The sequence below is a fragment of the Echiichthys vipera genome (genome assembly GCF_963691815.1).
Source record: "Echiichthys vipera genome assembly, chromosome: 9".
In the NCBI taxonomy this organism is placed as follows: Eukaryota; Metazoa; Chordata; class Actinopteri; order Perciformes; family Trachinidae; genus Echiichthys; species Echiichthys vipera.
Window position 1 is genome coordinate 26217728 of NC_139834.1, and position 20850 is coordinate 26238577.

Sequence of the window (20850 nt, forward strand, 5' to 3'; positions counted from 1 at the left end):
AACAGTATGAGCCACCCAGACCTCTGAGATGGTGGTCTGGGACAGGTCTGCTTTCTGTCCTAAGAGTCACAACCAAACATGGAGCAGCAGCGTTCAGTTTTTATGCACCACATATCTGGAACAAACTCCCGGAAAAACGCGGGATTCAACGCATGTCAATGACTTCTTTATTTTATTGTATTTTTTATATACACTGTTCTGTCGATCTCTGCAGCTCCTCTTCCTCTCCCTTCTAGTTTGCATCGTCAGCTCAAACTGAGTGTGTATGCTTGGCACCGCTCTCATCTCACCCTTAATGTTTTCCAGTGTCTGTGAGGCAAACTCCGGAAAAGCGTGCAAGGGTGGGTTAAACTTCCACCAGGTCTCTGTGTAGAGGAACTGTTAGTACAACGTGGGTACTTTGTCAAAATAATATCCTGGCCTTGTCACAGAGGAATCTCCAAACCCACGCGTGCTGTTTTTGTCTCTGAGAGGCATCCTGTTTATACAGAACGGTCTCTAGTGTGTCATAAACAAGGCTTTATACGTAGCCAGGCCGCGGTCTGATTACAAATGAGATCCATTTATTTAAAATGTCGTTTTTGCATAGTATAAAAATGATTTATACGCTAAACACAGCAAGTGCAACGTATACAACTAACTGTTTATGATATACAGATAAGAGGCATTGTGAGAGAACAATTGTTGAACAGAACCCGTAAGAGTCGTCATTTTAACGACTTGTCCGGACTTGTAATCGGAAAATAAAGGCCCAGTGTTGAAAAGCAGTGATAGAAAAGATAATATGAAGTGAACTCCTGCTGTACCTCTCAGAAAAAATGCAGGCCATATGTACACCTGTGCTCAACGTCCGTAGTAAACAGTTATTAGGGGTGATGCATTTTTCTCAATTCAATGATTAATCGATGCTGAAAATCATTTGCAGCCCTACTTGTGTTCATCTTAAACATTTTTATAATTGCAAATGCATAAATTCCTTTCTGTTTCTGTATTTGTGATATTCACCATCTTAGTTTGGTATGTTTCTATGCTAATAGTTGCAAATTACTACTGATACCAATAACTACGATGTAAAGTACAGTGTAAATAAATTAAATATAGTTTCGACGTGGTGAAGATAAGCCTGTTTTGATGTTATGATAAAATGTTATGTTGTATTTTTTCTTAATTGTATAGTAAGTGTTTGCATATGTATTTTGTATTATACTGTACATGCATTGTGTGCTTTTTCTTTTTTCTTTTTTCTTTTACTTTTCTTTTCTTCTTTTTTAAATTGTAATTTTTATTGCCTTTTCACATCATGGCCAGGGGACTACAGATGAAAACTAGCCTTCTGGCTAATTCTGGCTTTTAACCAGAACCACATAACCATATGTAATCATGTGTTTTAAGAAATTGCACTGTCCCCTTTTAAATAAAGTAATACCTAATACCTAATGGCAGTAGGAAGAACAGACAGTAGGTAAAAGGCAAAGGTAAAAAGTCATGGCCGGTGGACTACAGATGAAAACTAGACTTCTTGCTAATTCTGGTCCTTATTCTGGTAATTACTGTCCCCTTTTAAATAAAGTAATACCTAATGCCTAATGCCTAATGGCAGTAGGAAGAACAGACAGCTGTCCAGTGGACAGTGGACACTGGAACCGGCACCTCTCCAGCCACCAGTCCACGCTCCATTCATGGAGCACACAGGGACTTGAACCAGCAACCCTCCGGTTCCCAGCCAAGTCACCTATGGTAAAAGGCAAAGGTAAAAGGTCAGGGGATCAGCACCATTGTTACAAATCATCCTGAGGGGGACATGAATGTGTGTAAAGAGTTGTTGGGATGTTCCAGTTTGGAGCAGCTGAGCTGACACAATGACTGCCATCCCCAGAGCTACGCTGCTAGCATTATAAAATAAACCGGGGTAGGAGACTGTTAAGCAAATGTGTGTGAAGTTTACTGCCTCACGGCCAAAACTGACACTTTCCAACCACAGGAGCTTTAGCATATTTTCCATAAAAAGAAAACAAACAGCAAGCGGCCTCCCCGTCTCACACATCATCCACTGATCTCCCTCGGGCTAGAACTCCACTTCCCTATGGTACTTGAGCTGTGTCACACAACCTGCCAGTGTGTGTGCGTGCGTGTGTGTGTGTGTTCAGTCTCGCAATGGATTACTCATTGAAAAACAGACAGGCAGACAGGCAGAGCTCAAGCCAGACAAGTTCAAACACAGCACCCCCTGCTCCCCCATACCATATATCTCTAACAGACAATGTCAGGTTTCTTCTGCTATCTGACACCTTGACACCCGACATGAGGGGAGCCGAGTGAGACCGAGAAGGAGTGGACTGTGTGACCCGTGGGGCACTTTGGAGGGAGTGCCGTGTGTGCGTACGGTATAAAGAAAGAGCAGGAAGTGGGACAGAGATAACAGAGAAAGGCTGAAACTTTGAGCGGGTGTAGGACGTGCCTGGAAGTGAAAGGCACAGACTTAAGTGGGCAGGCGGCGGATGTGGATGACAGGGGATTGTGTTAACAGGCAGGATGGGCCAGGCAGCAAGGCTGTCATCTGTCTGTCATTAAGGGATGGTTGGATGTCCATCACACACCTGGTGAGCTGTTGGAGTAAAAGTATCAAGATTCTGATTATAGACCTTGTAGACAGATTGTGGCCTATGAGTAATATATGCCACTGTGTGCGTTCGCTTTTTATGTGTGCGTTTCTTTAGAGCCAGGGGATACGAGAGAAGGGGTGGTTTACCTCACTGATAGCTTTGATAGGTTGCCAGGTCCTCCCCCAACTCAACCTGCCCTAACAGATTCCACTGCAGATGCACTTGTAATGACAACACATCCTTGCCTCTTTAAACTCTCAGACATACCACAAAAGTGACTTCAGCTACCCTTTTGTGTGTGCATTTATATCATATATGCGTGCATGGCGTGTGCACCTCTGTCAGTGTACATGTGAGGGCTTGTGTGTGTTGGTCTGTGTGTTTGTATAGCATAGAGGAGTGTTGCTAAGGGTGGAGGGCAGCTGGGACTGCTGAGGAGGGAGTGTGCAGGGTGAAGATTAATATTGAAAGAGTGCGAGGAATCACAAAGGGAGGAGAGAATGGAGAATCCAGCTGTTGTCCACTGTGGCCAAAAACACTTTGGAGGACCAGCTGAAAAGGAGATGACGAAAAACAAAAAGGGAACACCGATCAGGGCTGATATATTCAAACCAGTTGAGGAGGAGGATGACTGAAGGAAGAGCGGAAAGGAAATAAAGTGTAGAGCAGAGAGCGTGATGCAGGACAGAGAGGAAAGAATTTATTAGAGTCTGCGTGATGTGAATACAGACACAAACCCATTTCAGCACAGTACTGGATTGTGGTTATTTGTGTGTGTGTGTGTGTGTGAGAAATGCCTTTTACATCCAGCCAACTGTAGCCTGCCACCCTCCTTCCCACAGACTGCATGAGCGTAGCCAGTGCTCGGGGATCTCTGACATCCATGAGTCACCGCCGCTGACCTTTCTCATGTGGTTTCTGAATAAGCGGGACTTCAGTATTACTTGGATTATAGCGAGCATTAGAGGGTCTTTGAGCAGTTTGTGCTTTTGGATGGAAGGCCTTTTCAGTACAAGGGAGCACTTGGGGGCACACTGAGGCAGTGAATGGAAATTCCTCTCTTATTATATTGCCGAACTATAGTCCACAAAGCAGAATTCTTAGTTCTCAGTTACTATTTAGACGTTTTGGAAAGAAGCCTTCCCAGAGGACTTCAGGCTCATTATAGGGGTAAAGTTTCTCACATGCCGCTGGAGTCAGACCCTACTGTGCTGTTAAAATACCCATATTTTAACCACATTTAATAGACCCATAAAGTGTTCTCTCAGTCAGTTTCTTCATAAATCACAAGAATATTTACCTGGGGTGGTAGATGGAATCAAATCAGGCAAAAATGTCAAACATTCACTGGTTTTATTTGACAGTAAAGTGCATATCTTTTGGGTTTTGGACCGTTGGCATTTTTAACACATTGCTTTGGGGTCGAGGAATATCTGATGGGCTTTTGTAACAGTTTTTTTGACATTTTGTTGATTAATAGATGATAAAGCATTATCATAAGTAGCAGCCCTAATCATGTTAATGTTCAAAGTTTTAATGTTTGCAAATGCATAAACTCCAAAAATGAAGTGCTATATAAATACTGTTAAAGTATCAAAATGCACACAGCCCATATTCAGAAACTGTGCCTATAAACGAGCCGTCAGAACTTCTGTACGGTTGTGATGTCACAACTTTATAGGGAGAAAGTGCCACTACAGCGCTGTTACAGTCATTCCCCGGCTGCAATGATGGTGCAGAGACATGTACATTCAGACAGACAGTATGAGGAAAACAATAGTGTTTTTGTCATTAAAGCATATAAACATGTTCTAGTTGATTCCCCAAACACAAGTATGAACCTGAAAAGGAGCATGATATGTCTCCTTTAAAAATACAATTGTATTTTATTTTGAATTATTGCAAACAGAATCATTTGAAGGCTGATCTAATGACATAAAATCTTTGAGTCTGTCTTTCCAACTTGCCCCGATCAGTTTGCCTGTCATACTGAGCCAAAAAGATGAGCACATTTATCCTCTACCTATAAACGTAGCCCTCCAGCCACTCTTCAACACAATGAGACCATTGTCTGAACAGACCTCTCACGAGGAGCCGGGCCAGCCATAGAGAGAACCTCCATCAACCCAGCTTGGCACAACCAGAGGCAGCCTGTGACATTTTACTGTGGAAACTTGCAGTGGGTGTTGGCCTCACCAGTGTGGAGACTCGCTGACTGTCGATTTTTGCAAAACAGATGTCTCAACTAGCGACATGGATCTAGTAGTATTCACAGTTTTAATCCAAGACGGTGAGCAGACACGGGTGTTTCTGTCCAAACTTACTGATTTATTCTGTGAAAGTGTGGTTCTGCCTTGAACCCACCGGTTGCTTGTGTTTAGCGTAACTTGTCATATTTGTTTAGAGACAGCAAAGATTGAGCGTCTCCCTGGATGCAGTCAGGTCTTGAGTTCTTGGAACACAGGGATATATCAAAGAGGCAGCATCTTATCGGAGCAACATTTTCGCTCTGAATTTTTTCTCTCAGGTCGCTGGAGCAAAACAATATGTTCTAAAAATGTAAAGGCAAAGGAAATACATTTATAGACACTGCTTTAAAGACCCACCGTGGATTTACAGGATGCTGATTTGCGGAGGCAGGAAAGTACCACTGACGCAGGACCGGAGGTGTCAGTGTTCAGGAAGGCCGTGGGCACTTGACGCATTTCTGGTCTTCTGCACATCCCATTTGATGGGAAGTCCCTGTCTTTTTATTTTTAGTTAAATTAATGTGTATGTGTTTTGTCAAGATCCACTACGCTGGAGGCAACGCGCATTCTTGGCTCTGCGTTTGAGCTGCTTGCCTAAAAGGTCCAAATGTCTGCTAAATACTTTGTCTGAGTTTCAGTCTTATCCAGGATCCGTTGGATTCATCTAACTTTCCGGTCACCCCCATACCTCGATCACCCTTGTTCTGTCTCTCCTCGTTCTGTGTTTTATTTCTCTTTCATCTTTTATGTCTTGATGCAGTTTCTTATAATAAAAAAAACATTTCTGCTTTTCTCCCTCGAAATCCTCGCAAAAACCTGGTTGGTTACAAACCAAACCTCCAATACCATAGCTGGCAGAAAGTAGGAAAATACTGGCAAATATAGATCTGTGGAATCCACTTAACCACTGACAGTGGCATTCCAGTATGAAGCCAAATCCTCTGGAGCCAAAGTTTTAATGGGTAATTACAACTAGGCTGCTATTATGGGCCAAAGTTACAAGAGGCCGTATAAGAGGCAGTAACTCAGGCTGCTTAAAAAGGACTGACTGCTTTTCTGCCATGTTATCACACCCTCAGTGCTGCGATGAACAAAATGTCGGAAACTCTCCCATTGATGACATCTCCCTGTTTTCGCCTCTCCTCCCACTCCTCCCTAGTCCCTCTGCTGCTGCCTTGCCCATAACTAAAAGGTCAAGTTCACTGCGCTGTTTCACTTTTTCCCCTCTTACAGGACTTTTGGTTGTCATCCCACCGACACTGTGATGGCGTGTGAGGATGAGCAGGAACAGTTCAGGTTGCACAATCCGACACAAAGATCCAGGCAGCAGAGACAGTGTGCTGTCAAACACTAACACGGGCCGCAGTTCATGCACTGAACACACGTCAGTCAGCTGCATGTAATCTGTCATTGCACAACCCATGCAGTAATAGACATGATGAGAGGCATAAAGGAATCCCTTCGTGTACTGTATGTGCACACGCTGACGTAGAGAACATACACTCAGAGCATACCCTGTGCATATATGCATGTTCAGCTACTCACTGCTCTCACACACACCAGTGCCAAGTTGTTCCAGGTGGGGGTATACTGTGTGTATCTAACTGATTTACAGCTCGCTGACTTGACGGGGAAAAGAGCACAGCAAGAGAACTCCCATCTGTAGTTATATCTAAACAGCATGGTGTCGATGACCGTGGTTCTTCGGGGGCTGCAGATGTGCGTGTGAGAACTTGTTCAGCCCTGGAGGGGAGGTGCACCAAAAAAAACCTGCAGAGAAATTAATGTTTGATGTACGTTGTGCAGTAGCAGCAGGGTGTAAATGGATCATGACGCTGACGGGAACTTGACTTCCCAGACATTTGGGGTTTAATTTTAGCAACAGAGCATAAAACAAGAATTTTCTAACACCGGGCTCAGTCTTAAATGGTCATGGCCGCTCAAGTCGTTTTTATTGTATTATTAAGGATATCTTTTGCATAACACATAATGAAGGGCTTGTTCTTGTCACGTAGTGCTCTTTTCCCATAGTTGTCCCTATGAATCCATAAGAAGGTCAGACACAATCCCTGCCTGGACTGCACTGTATGGTCTTAGTGTTTAGTTAGTAGGTGTGTGTATTGGAGAGGGCGTGTTTATTGTTAATGTCTCACTGGGACAATCAAAGTATTTGAACATGATGCATCACAGAGGAATCCAGACCTTTGAAATCTTGCATCCTCTTCCGTCCCATTTATTCCCTCCTACCCCCTTTGTTTCTTTTTTGTTTTGTCTCACACGCACAAACACGCACGCACACACATGCACGCACACAGGCACACACACACACACACACACACACACACACACACACACACACACACACACATACACACACACACACACAGTTACAATAGTCTCTATGCTGAATCATAGTAGGTCCTGTGTGACTCCGTGCAGCCCACTCACTTCCCTTTTTACATGGAAATCTGACTTTATTTTAAAGGCTCGGTGGTTGACCCCAGAAAATAGCTTACATGCAAAGCTGCATTTTCCACTTTAGCGCTACGTGCTATATAATTTCAACGATGCACTCCCAGTGGTTTGCATAAGTATTCGTGGTCTCTCTAAGTGATCCAGAGGTTCCTTAATCTCTTGGATAGCTGAAATTCTTGGTTGTCTTCACCAGACAAATATTGAGAATGCAGGTCTAAAGGTTAATATCACTGGTACTGTCTGAAGACTGACTCAGTGTTTATCTGTACTCTAGATATTATTATAGTTACTGTTTTTTGGGATGCTTGCATCTCTGGAAGTGTGTCTGTCTGTCTGTTTTTGTCTCTCTCTGTCCATCTTTTCTCTCTTTCTCTCTCCTTTTCTTCCTCCCCAACCGGTGCAGACAGATGTCCGTCCTCCACAGAGCTGGGTCTGTCTGACGTTCCTGTCTGTTATAGGGAAGGTTTTCGTTGACCTCGTGCTCTACGGGTGAATTGTTGGGTCCATGTAAATCATAAATAAGTCATAGAGTGTAGTCTTTACCTACTCGGTAAAATGTCCTGAGATAACTTTGGTTATGATTTGGCACTATAAATCAAATTGAATTGAAATTGAATTTAATTTATAAAAGATAGCAAGTAGGCGTGTGGGCGTTTCACAGATATATCATATTTTTACAGATATACTGTATGTGCTTCCCTAAATGACTAACTTCAAAGATTCATCAGCAAAAATGTAAAGTGAGCTTTTAGTGGCTCCTCCATTTAAAGCCCTGCTAATGAGGCGACCTGAAGACTTAAATACATGTGGCCCAGATACAGGGTGTTGACGCCTGTATGGTGAACACAGCCCTATTTACTATTCTGAGTAACTGGGGAGACTGGAGAGAGAAGGGAGGAGTGAGGTACACAAGACAGTGAATTGTGTCAAGCCAGGCAGAAGAAGCCAGAGGGAAGTTAAAACAGCTTCACCTTCAAAATAAAAACATCTTTTGTCAGCCATGTCAGTAGTGGTTCACTCTGATTTTCAACTCTTAACACTTCTTCTTTCTATAAAGGCAGACCTCATTCTGAGTAGTGAGGTACAGCTAAGTCAACTGTTTCTATATAAGTTGTGTCAAACTCAAAGTCAGTAAATATGATCAGTTACAACCAGCCCCCGAGTCTGTTTAAATCTACTCAACATGGTGGTGGGGGTTATTTAGATTAACTCATAGACAGTAGCCTACTTGATTTGAGTTATATACTTTATTTCAGTATTTTTAATCTATGATACTTTAGACTTCTACTGTATGACATTTTACAGGTAAATATTGTTACTTTGCATTTATTAAAAGGTACCCTGTGGAGTTTTTTACCACTAGGAGCGCAACGTTAGCCTAACTAAAACATTAGCCTACTGGATATAAGCCTACTTAATGTTATCTGTAGAAGAAAAAACAGATTGTTATTTTATGAGGAAAGTTACACCTTATTTACATATTGTGTACAATGAAAAAATAGACAGAGCACATGTGCCTGTGCATCTGCGACTAATTTCGACTAATCAATTCATTTTACGACAGTATTTAACATTAGCCGGTCTTCAACTGGAAGTCTTTCTTTGAGTGGTGTGTAATCTATTAGGGGAGCGTACTTACGCTCCCCTAAAAGGGTCCCATGTTCCCCCGGTCACATACAAAGCAGGGAACATGGGACCCTTTCTTTTTAAAAAAAAAAAAAGGTCAGATGCTCCCCGCTTGTCATAAAAAGGGTTTGTTATTTTTTCCACAATCAGTGCTGAATTCCCCAGCAAATATGTCAATGTAGACCCTAATACTACCCCCTAACACTACCCCCTAACCCTGACCCTGAGCGTAACCTCTAACCCTAATAAAATGCCAAATTCAATCAGCGAAGGCAGAGGTTTATGTGACCGGGGAACATAAGGCCCTTTTGGGAGAAAAGTCAAAATGATTCCTTGCTTCTGTAGCTTAACAACAGACAACCCTGGCAACCCGCAATGCCGGCCGCTACTGTGTGGTACAATGTAAACAGCACGTGACAGAAAGACATTGAAAAACCCGTCAAAATATTTTTAAAAATATGAATTCACACTAAATATATTTTTTCATGGAAAAGCAATACTTTCTTGCTTTTCCCCTCAAAACGCCCTGTGGGTGTAATATATATATTTTTAAATATAGCGTTTAATAAAGATTCTACAGATTCAACCTTTGAGACAGAAAGGAAAAATAAATTAAAACAAAAAACAAATTTATTGACAACGTCATGACAAATTGGAATAACAGAATAAAGTATATAGGCTACCTCTGGGGTCTGTGGTAAAGGATGGAAGCAAACGAGTTTTATTTTGAAATTTCCCCCCGCAAAACGTGCATTTACTGCTCGCGCGCTTGATATTCGCGTCCTACTGAGCGCGAGCGAGGCGCATGGATTTGAGGAGCGTCCAGACGTTGCGCACACGGACTAAAGTTTGGAGTTTAGTTGAGGTTGAACCTCCAGGCTGTCCGCTCAGTGAAGTGAGTGTTTGATCATGTTCAGCGAAGGAGGAAGAGAAGAAGCAGAATAGAAAAGACGGACTGGACGTGTCTCACTATGCTTCTAACTGTCATTGAGTGAAATGCGCTCCTCCGGGCTGTGGTGGATATATGGTTGACTCAAGAACCACAACCTTTGTGTTATAATTCGTTTCGCGGGAACTTACTCATAACTATAGTGATGGAGAGCCACATGGTGCTTACATGGATGCTGCTGTGTGTGCTCCTGCGGCCGTCGGCTGCACAGAACCCCACACCTGAAGGAGGTAAGCCCCCTCACATGGACACCAGCCAGAGGAATATACATTTCATTTCTCATCATCACAATAGGGAAACTTACCAGAAATTAAGTAAAGTAAAGTATGAAATTAAATTAAACTTAATATCTGTATTTTCAGGATCAAAATTCACTTTAATATTATAAGGTTGATGATCACCTTTACCCCCAGTTGATATAAAGTTAGTTTAAATGCATTGGTGGCTCATAGTAATAAATGCAGTGACTGTCAAAATAAACTGATGCAGCTGCAGGAGGTGGAGGGACAGTCTGAGCTCAGGGTGGATCAGGGTGGGGTTGCTATTACACCAGTGTTCTCAGTGAAATGGCACGACTCCTGCTATTGAATTGTTAGTTGACGAAATCCCTTTGCCTGAGGGAATGCTTCCCAAAACGGGGGGATCATGCAGGGACCACCCAGGTGTCCCGAGGAAGGCTTCAGGTGCTCCCCATATCACACACACACACACACACACACACACACACACACACACACACACACACACACACACACACACACGCACACACACACACACACAAAGGGCTGAATTCCCACATTATTGTCTGCTGATGAAATCTCTTGGCACAGCAGTGGTTTCCAAGGGAAGAACAAACCAGTCTCCATAAGATCCATTTTTAATTATTGTGTCATTCACTGAAGTAATATTCTATTGAGAAAAGAAAATTGAGAGCAAGCAGGTTTAGCGTTCCACATCTTTATTAATGTAGTCTTGATAAAAATATAAGGGTCACTGAGACATAATATCTGCAGATATTGCCTCATTTTTCTTACACTAGTGTTAAGACACTCCTTAGTGAGCTCTGATACTAATTAATAATGGCCATCAGTTCTCATCAGTGATGACAAATGTTATCAGCCGTTATTACAGCAGTGTCACCCTGCGGTAAAGCTCATGACCATGAAGTGTCCGAGAGGCTAAACTTGGTGGTGGCGACACCGACCCGTGTCTGTCTGTCAGTGAGAGCAGATCTTTATGTCTGTGTGAACATAGTAGTGAGAGAGATGCTCTCACTTTGCTATTTCCATTAATAGGGACCTGATGAGACTGAACCAGCATAGGTTACAGTAACTGGGCTTTTTATAAGTGCACTTGGTCTTATTACTTTCATCTCACCCAATGTTTGTATGGGTTATTATAAGAGCAGGTCATTAAGGACGAAGAATGGTAAAGCTAAGCAACGTACTGCTGTGAACTGGGGCCGCAACTAAACATATTTTAGACACAAAAAAATCACTTTCTCTTAAGTATACTTAGAATATTTTCGCTTTACCGTGCTGTCAGACAGCCCTGTTTACGTTTCCAGGGGGGAACTGAAGGCATTTACTGCTCTCATCAAATCCACCAGACTCCTTTGACAAAAAGAGTAATTACAGCTCAGAGAACATGGGAGTTGCTGTTCTACTGCTGCCTCGATCAGTTAGTTTGTTTGTGTTATTGGAGTTTTAAAAGGCTGAGAACTAACAAATTAATAAAGAAACTAACCAATGGGGGCAACAGAGGACCAGCAAATCCTGTGTTCTGCAAGGTAAAATTACTGTTTTTCCTCAACGGAGTCTGGTGGCTTTAAAAAGAACATAGAACAGCTTTAGTTTTCCCTGTGTAAACTTGAAAAAAGGCTGTTTGACAGCAAGGTAAAGGGGTGAAAATACTTTAAATAAAGCATATACACAAACTGAGATTCATTTTTTTAGGTGTCCAAAATAAGTTTAGCCCCAGGCCACAGCAGTACATTGCTTAGCTTCCGTGCAGGTACTCCTTCCTGCTTCTCCAAACTGGGGGCGTACTGACCGCCATCTACTGAAGGTAATACACTGACCATGGATGGATAAATACCTCATACAACCAGACTTACTTAAAAAAAAAACAGATCTTGTTTTCGTGGTCCTCATATTCATGCGACATTTTTGCACATCCAGCTCACAAATGCTACATTGTTCTGGCTGGATTGTGCATGTGTCACTGTAAAACCCACATGTATTGTTCCCATGTTTTCAGCAGGTTACTCCCGTTGTGTTTTACTAGGGCCACACAAGGTTTTACGCTTCATTTTTCCACCATCACATCATTCCAGTGCTAGTAGTCCACCAATAAATCAGATTTATAATGCTGGTGATTGCAGTGGGCTGCATTTAAACAAGTCTTTTCTTTAGATAAACAGCAAAGCGCCTATCTCCAGATGTCAACATATCGTTTTTTAGATAAAGACATACCTGCACATAGAGGTAGAGGTAGGGGGCTGTGATATGGCGAGGCCCCTTCGCTCCAAAGTCCAAACAACTAGACAGACGTAAGGAATTCTTTAAGCTGATGGAGAGAAAGGTGTGTGTGTGTGTACATGTTTGATTTGTGTGTGTATATACATGCCTCGCTGCGCTCTCAGCTTTCAACACCTCATATTAAAAAAAGGGGGCATCTCAGGAACCGAAGAGTTTCCAAAGATGTCATGGTGTTGATGCTGTAATTAGTTGTATTAAATCACACCTTAACCTTGAGGCGATTGGAGGTCTTAATCTCCTACATGTTTATTTTGCTGTTCTCTTTAACCTTGGCTTGGAGATTTTAACAGTGGGCGGTTTTCTTGGATGACTGAACAATCTGCAAACAAATATTGCTTTTAGATTCTCCCTTTATTCCTGCTGCTTCTTGGTGGTTCCTCTCTCTGCTCTGTATATGGACATCCAACATTCCTCCTCGTCTCTCACATGGAACTGCCCTCACTACCCCCCACCCCCCACCCCCCCTACCACACTCAGCCTCACTCCTCTCCTTTTAACGCCTTTCATTTCCCCTCGTCCCACCTCTTCACTCCACTCCCTCTACAGCTAAAGCCCAGAAGCTACTGTTCCCTCTGTCCCTCCCTCTTGGCATTCACTTTAAACTTTGCCTCTGATACGAGATATGGAAAATCCACTTTCTGGCTCACTGCTTGAATGCCTTCAATCCATCATCGACTTGTGAAGTTATCTCAGTGCCGGCATCATTTTGTAATTCCACTGTTTGTGTTGATTTCTTCTTATCTTCACTGTCATTACTTGCTTCTGACTCCTTGCTGCTTTCATGCTGACGATACACCCTATAAAAGTTGTGGGACTGTGTTGTTCCAAGAAGGTGGACGGAGAAAGGGAGATTCCAAATGTGTGTGTATGTGTCTGTGAAGCAGGAGAAAGGGCCTGTGGAAAAAGTTGTGGAAGTAAAAAGCGATCACAGAGGGAGTTCCTACATTAGCATCAAAAAGCAATACTTGATTTGCATTGAAGTGATTGTGTTGATCATTATTTTTCCTCCACAGTGCTGAACTGCTGTGAGGGAGACGTCCTGTTCTTATTGGATTCCTCAGGGAGTGTGTCATCCTACGAGCACTCCCGCATGCTCACCTTCTTGTCTGAGCTCCTCCTCCCCTTTTCGCTGGGAGAGGACCAGGTAAGGGTAGGACTTCTGCAGGTGGGCACCCAACCACGCCTCGAGTTTGGCTTTGACACTTACGGCACCCAAAGTGGCCTCCAGGGGGCTTTGAAGAACATCAAACCTCTCAGGGGGGACACCAACACAGTGGAGGCGCTGAGAATGGCTAAGGAGCGGGTGCTGAGACCCGGAGCAGTGGACGGGTCCCGGGCGGGCCTCCCAAGGGTGCTGGTGTGGTTGACAGATGGGGTGAAACCGGGTGATGTGGTTGGACCAATGGCCGAGCTGCGGGAGGAGGGTGTGTCTGTGCTGGTCGTGTCCACTGGGCATGGCAACTATCAGGTGTTGAGGCAAGTGGTGTCTCCACCTGTGGAAAGCAACCTGTACTTCGTGGACATCGATGATATGAGTATCATCACAGAGGACCTCCGGGATGCCATCATTGGTGAGTATGGTATGGGTGGCTGGTGATATTTGAGGTTCAAGGTGTTGAGCCGGAAGTGTGCCAAATATTGATTTTCAGTGTTTAAGAATAATCCAATAACAAGTAATTCATTCATATTTCACAGTTTTAAAATGATTAGATTTAACCTTTAGTGATTCCATTTACTAATGTGTTTGCCAATAAAGTGCTGCAGGTATGAGTCCTGAAACACCAAAGTGAGTTCGAAATTTGCACCGTTGGTTCCCTCGTCTTGAAGTCAATGGGTTTTTGGTTAGATGCCTATAATAAGGTATGAGGTTAAGACAGAGTTTAACACTTTGTTCTACAAGATAAAATACATTAGTAACTACCACACTTGTGAACTCTGAAGCTTGTATGTGTCTTGAAAAAGCAGTTGCTAACAAATGGCTAAATGAGACTACAAACACCATTACGCCTTAGAAGTGATATTAGTTGGAAGCTAGTGGGTGGGGTAGTTTGTTTATAGCCAAACTTTGGTTAGACACAGATCTTGTTTTCTGCAATAAGCCAAAATACAATGGAAAAATCCCACCTGGTTTTTGTCAAGGGAACCCTGGGGAAATGCTATTCCGGGTTGGTCTACAAAAATACGACATCCTTGCAGCACTCAATTTCATAGTTTTCCTGTGACATCACAGTCCTATGCAACAAAGTAATGGCTAAGAAACCCACTACAGTTACTGAACTGTGGAAGAGACAGCAAGAAGAGTGGACTAAGAAAAAACCAGAGCAGTGTGAGGAACTAGTTATGTCCTGTGGGCGCAGATGTGCTGAAGTCATGTCTAATGATTTTTTTTACTTTAGGATTTAATGGCAACATTTACCGCAAATGCCATTCATAAATTCAGAATTGGTTTCTTAAATAAAGCTCTCGAGGTCCTTGATAATAAACCTAAAAGCTTACAACTGTAATATACTCCGTAGATAGGGTCTCCTTAGCTGGAAACAATCGTATCAAATTTCACAATGCTTGTTTAATATTCAAAATTCTCAATGGATCAGCACCTCCTCCGTTTACCACATCTCCCAGAAAAATGTTGGGGATACATTAACAAGGTAGAATATGTGGAGACTGAGCTGTCTCAAGAAGGAAAACATCTTTTGGTCCGCTTTTAATGTAAATGCGCCCCCATTTTTGAACATCCTTCTGTTACATATAGAGCCTACGCCCTCTCGTTTGCTTGTGCTATGTCGTCCGTCATATGATTTTATGATGTTTTAACTGATTGTCTGCTTAACATGGTTTTGTATTAATTGCACGCCTTTTACACATCGTACTTTGCATCATGCTACCTTTACTCATTTTTATCCTGTTCAGCTGTTCATGTTTTATTTTAAATGTTATTTGTTTTATTTGTGGTTGACTCAAATGACTATGTCTGAAATAACTCCCTATTTACCCTACAGTGCACTATATATACTGTCCATCATTTTTATTTAATTGTCCAAATGTGGAGTATGAAGCATGTACGGTAATGTCATACCCTGTAATGTTGTAGCCTCAAAAATTCCCACAATGGTACAAAAAGTAGTGTCCTCTCCACAACATGTGCTCTACTTTCTATTTGCTAACAATTCCACAAAGCAATGCTCTGCATGTCATAGTCCGCCACTCATTCACAGATGTATCACATGTCTCTGTGCTCCTCCATAATTCCACACATGCTCCTGAAGACATACAGTGAGACTAAATAAGAAGCCGGGACACTGAGTGACTGTGTGCATGTGTAAGAGCCACTGTAATGAGATAGGACAATCTATTAATGGATTAATGATTCAACTTCTCTTGCAGCATTTTATAACACTATGCAAGACATGATACACATTTATGTATTTATATTTATTTATTTATTTATATATAGACCAGGGAGTTGCCCACTTCTCTGGCCAGATTAGGTAACAATCATAACACTCACAAGGGACACCTCAACAATTACACAGTGTATACTGCAGCTGTAAGACATGATGCATAGTATAAATAAGGCTTGTGCACAACCAGGATAAATGCACCAGCCTTTGCTTCATGCCTAAGGATCCAATCACAGATATCAATGCCTCTGTGGCATTTGCTATTTTGTTGCAGGGCCTGACTGGGTTGGCTATTTCAAGTTGTCTTATTGCAAAGGCTATGAATGCATCCAGAAACCCAAGTCTGCCTGTCTATGTGGGTGGCTGTCTGAAGCAGAGGCATTTTTAGCACTCTGTCTTTTTTTTCTTCCTGTCACCATCCTTTCTCTGTGCCTTTGCAGGATTACAGATTCATTAATTATAATCCTGACAGACCTGTGCACACAGTAACTTCATCTTTTTCCTGCCTCCACAGAGATTATCCGAGCTGAGCGAATCAACGTCCGTGACGTCTCAACCAACTCGGCCACGCTCCAGTGGCGGCCCGTTTTGTCCGGGTTGACGGGCTACTATGAGATTCGCTTCGGTTTGCTTCCGTCGGCAGGGGGTGGTGGAGGAGGTGGAACCGGGACCAGTCCGAGCACCGGTGGTGGTCATTACCAGAGAATAACCCAATCTGCAGATTCCAGCACTGCCAGACTAACAGGCCTGAAGCCTGACACCACCTATACCGCCACACTGACCCCGGAGTCCAATGAACAGGCGTTTAACACACTCTCTGTCACCTTCACAACAAAGCCAGGTTGGGTTACATACTATTTACACTTTGCATCATAACCTATAACTATGCACTTAATTAACTACTTGCTTTTCATTGGGTTGATGATAGTAAAAAAAAAAAATCACAGGTTCCAGCTTCTCAAATTTAATACTTCTCTGCTTTCACGCATTGTTTTTACAGGTCCGAATCCCCCCCCCCCCCCCCCCCCTCCCAACTTACCAGTAATTTGGCACCAATTATAGCAAAATCTAAAAAGCTCATATTGAATTTTAAAGTAAATATTTACAATATTATTGCTCACCTAATGCAAACTTAATTTATTTGGGGGTATGTTGGGTGGGGCCTTGACCTACTCTATATAACAAGTGAGATTGTCATGATTTGACACTATAAATAAAATTGAAAATTCATATATGATGAACTATATGCTTGTTGTTAGGCGCATTTTCACACTGACTAAAAAACTCGAATGCTTATCTGGAATTAGTTTGAAGTGCATCACTTGCTCATATTATACTTTATACAACTTTACTGACTCACTGTTTCTTCCTCTCTCCCCAAACACCAGAGGTGCTGAGCCCAGCTGTGGTTACAGTCTCTGAGTCGGGGCAAACCAGCGTCCGCGTGAGCTGGGGTCCTCCTCAGCCAGACATGATCACAAGTTACTACATCGAGTACTCCGCCCTGCCCAGGGGCAAGCTCCATGCTGTCACTGTGGCCAGAACGCAAAACTCCACGCTCCTGAGGGACCTGCAACCAGATACCACTTACTTGGTCACTGTTAGTGCCCGACACGCCTCGGGCACAGAGAGGGCCATGTCTGTGAAAGTGTGCACTGAGGAAGGTGAGCTACATGAAGAAAATGCAGTTGAACCTGATGATCAAAGATACAGTTACTGCACACTAATCCTAATCCCATGCAGCCTAGTCCTTTCTTTGTGTTAAATTTCAGATATAACAATTCCATTCAGGTTTGACTGCTCCAAGGTTAGTTCTGAGCAGCTAGAGGAGCCTCAGACAATCAAGCAGTCACATGTTTCTACTGAACAAGATCCATTTGTTTTCCTTTAGCCGCTACTTTTCACTCCTCTTCATTCATATCCTCCTCTCTAACATTCTCTTCTCAGTTCTCTTTCTGCTATCAAAATATACTCGGCCTAACATCTTTGTGGTCTTCATTTCCAGCGACTCCAGCCCTGGCAGACCTCCAGCTGACCACAGTGGGTAGTGACTCAGTGCAGGTCGACTGGAAGAGCAGCGTTGGTGGTCTGAGGGGCTACTGGCTCACCTGGGAGGGACAGCAAAGCTCGCTCCCCGGCCAGCGCTCCTCCCTCTATTTGCCTCCCGACTCCCTGTCAACGCGCCTCACACACCTCCCCCCAGCAACTAGAGTGTGTGTGTCACCCATTTACCGGACGGCGCGAGGAGAGGGACTGTGTTGCACGGCACAGTTCCACTCAGGTGAGAGGGAACAGGTTATGCAGCCATTATAAGCCAGGAAAGGAATTTTAAGAGTTAGTTATAACTGGGTCAATATTTATAGGTATTTCATTTTTAAATCCATACACAAAATGTGTAATGTAAAAACCCTGTTGTAGTTTTAGAAGGAGTATTTGGAATAACTATATCTATTGTGTCAATGTCTCAACTGCTGTTTTCCCACTGTGCCTTTTAGATGCATTAGCATATGGCTACCAGTCATAGCACTCCTGAGCTGCAAGCGCACCTTACCAAACAAGGAGGGACGACGGAAAGAAGAATGCTGACTTTCATCCAGAATTCTTTCCCGTGCCTCTTGACTCTCTGGATATCATTGAGGAGGGATGTGTGGTTTGGCTTACTGAGCACTCATGTGGAAGCCATAGACACTCAAGAGTGGTCTGGGACAATATGACCACATGTTGACTGCTACAATCCGCATTACAGAGGACTATTTGCTTTTTCTTTTATCTCATCTGAGTTTACACCTGCGGTAAATGTATAATGCTTCAGTTTAGAGATGTAAAAGTAAGATAAAGATATTATCTTGGGTCTGTTTTGCAGATACAGAGCAGGGCATGCTGGGAATGTTGGCTGTTTTATGTGGCTTGTTTTTGAGAAAGGCTTTGCACCATATGTGGGCCCAAATAAGCATTTTTTTTTCTTCAAATCCTGCAAACCCGCACAGAACATCTGATTTACATCTATAATGAATACTTATGAGTTGTACTTAAATTACTTCTCTTTCCGCACATGCTTGATACTTGTGGAGTGCAACAAGTGAACGTCAACATGAGGTCCCTAATAACAGGATTTTCAGGATCGCTTTGAACTCGGAAAAAAAATTACAAACAGACCAGCCACATGTTCTGAACCTACAGAGATGCTGCATATGACATAGCAATGTGTGTAACTGAGAGTGGTCTTGTTTTATTCTCTGGACATAGATGCATCATTCATATTTATTAATCAAGAATCATGTAAGTATGATAATAAATAGCGTACAGTATTTACAGACATGCGGTTTACATATTAAGACTGTTACCTTTTTTTAATTGAGCCTCTGCTGCCCCCTACTGAAAGGATCCTTACAGGCATACAGCTGATCTTTACTGTTACAGAGCAAATGTATTGTTTGAAGGGATACTTTACCCATTTTAAACCAGATCTGTATCATGGCAATGATGACAGTGTGGGCAGATGAACAGTGTTTGGCTTTCCTCTGTGGCAGAAATCCCTGCGGAGGATAGCAGCGAAGGTCTACATGTCATTTTGCATCATTGTGATCTGCCTAAATACGCCGGATGATGGGGAACACGTCAATCGTCGTTTTTAGGCAGATCGTAATAATGCAAAATGACGTATGATCCAGTGATTGTCAGCGATCCTCCGATTCTCTGATGCTCGGCGCTCCTTGCACTGCGGCCAAAGAGGCAAGCCAATCATCTGCACACACTGCCAACAATGCCACGACACAGAGCTGGATTAAAATAAGTAAAATATCTCTCTAATATTTGTTGACCACAATTGAAATCTAACATGAGCTTGCAATAAAGTCCTTTAATAATTTTGTTTATACGAATTGTAGTTTTTTTTTTTTATTATAGTACAATCTAGCATTGTGGACTAAGATTATATTACATATTCTGATGAATAGCCTTTTGTAAAGGGGCACTCCACTGATTTTACTTGTCAAAGATAGTCTACAAGTCATGAGGAGTAAGGAGTACTACTCAGCCAGTGAAAACAGTTGTATAATATCTGGGGCTCTGCAGGACCTTCGAAATGACAGACCTGCGGCAGTCACACACTACAAGATCTTTCACCGGGAGGAACCCCTGATCTCCAAACTATGTTGCATCACAAAAACACACAAGTGTATCTAGTGTAAGTCTATAATTATTATAGTTACTGTTAGGCTTTGCTTGCATCTCTGGAAGTGTGTCTGTCTGTCTCTCTCTGTCCATCTGTGTGTCTTTTCTCTCTTTCTCTCTCCTTTTCTTCCTCCCCAACCGGTGCAGACAGATGTCCGTCCTCCACAGAGCTGGATCTGTCTGACGTTCCTGCCTGTTATAGGGAAGGTTTTCGTTGCCACTGTACTCTACAGAGGAATTGTTGGGTCTATGTTTATCATAAATAAGTCATTGAGTGTGGTCTTTACCTACTCTGTAAAGTGTCCTGAGATAACTTTTGTTATGATTTGACACTATAAATAAAATTGAATTGAAGTGAATTGAAGTGACAAGGGAAATGTGGTAATACAAATGTGCATGACAGGATTTTTTTTGTTTCAAAAATGGATATCTGCCAGAAACAAGCGCTCCAAGTTGTTGGTGGCTGATTTGCAGTGATACAACACAGAAAAAAAGATAAGGTTAGGGGGTGTTGTCGGTGCCTGATCACAAACTTTACTATGAACAGCCTGATTTCTTTAGGTGCAACAACTTAAGATTGTGTTGCAAATACATGCAACACATAGAATAAAAGTCCTACTGTTGCATGCAACCTCTTCCTCAGGTTTCCCTTCAACCTGTGTTTTGCACTCTCATTGGCTGTAGCTCCCAACAGACTCCTCGACAGGCCCAGATATTTTCGCCTACTACATATCTGGAATATGTGCGGGAGGCACCAGCACTGGCATCGGCATGTAGCTTTGAACCGTTCAAACATAGCCCTATAGCCAGATTTACGAGTGCTGATGTGATACA

At 42.7% G+C, this 20850-nt stretch overlaps 1 protein-coding gene across 1 annotated transcript; it reads left to right on the forward strand.

Annotated features, from left to right (window-relative positions):
- The first annotated feature begins 9750 nt into the window (after positions 1-9750).
- On the forward strand, positions 9751-19716 carry vwa1 (von Willebrand factor A domain containing 1). The gene is made up of 6 exons (XM_083919281.1): positions 9751-10132; positions 13456-14013; positions 16358-16684; positions 17232-17507; positions 17849-18124; positions 18339-19716. The coding sequence occupies exons 1-6, from the start codon at positions 10048-10050 to the stop codon at positions 18365-18367; spliced, it is 1551 nt and encodes a 516-aa protein (XP_083775407.1). The 5' UTR covers positions 9751-10047; the 3' UTR covers positions 18368-19716.
- Positions 19717-20850: the final 1134 nt, after the last annotated feature.

Bases quoted from the DNA above. Each gene is read 5' to 3' on its own strand.
- vwa1 (XM_083919281.1), top strand. From the start codon at position 10,048: ATGGAGAGCCACATGGTGCTTACATGGATGCTGCTGTGTGTGCTCCTG. The intron at 10,133-13,455 runs GTAAGCCCCCTC...TTTCCTCCACAG, and splicing joins GAACCCCACACCTGAAGGAG to TGCTGAACTGCTGTGAGGGA. The intron at 14,014-16,357 runs GTGAGTATGGTA...CTGCCTCCACAG, and splicing joins CCTCCGGGATGCCATCATTG to AGATTATCCGAGCTGAGCGA.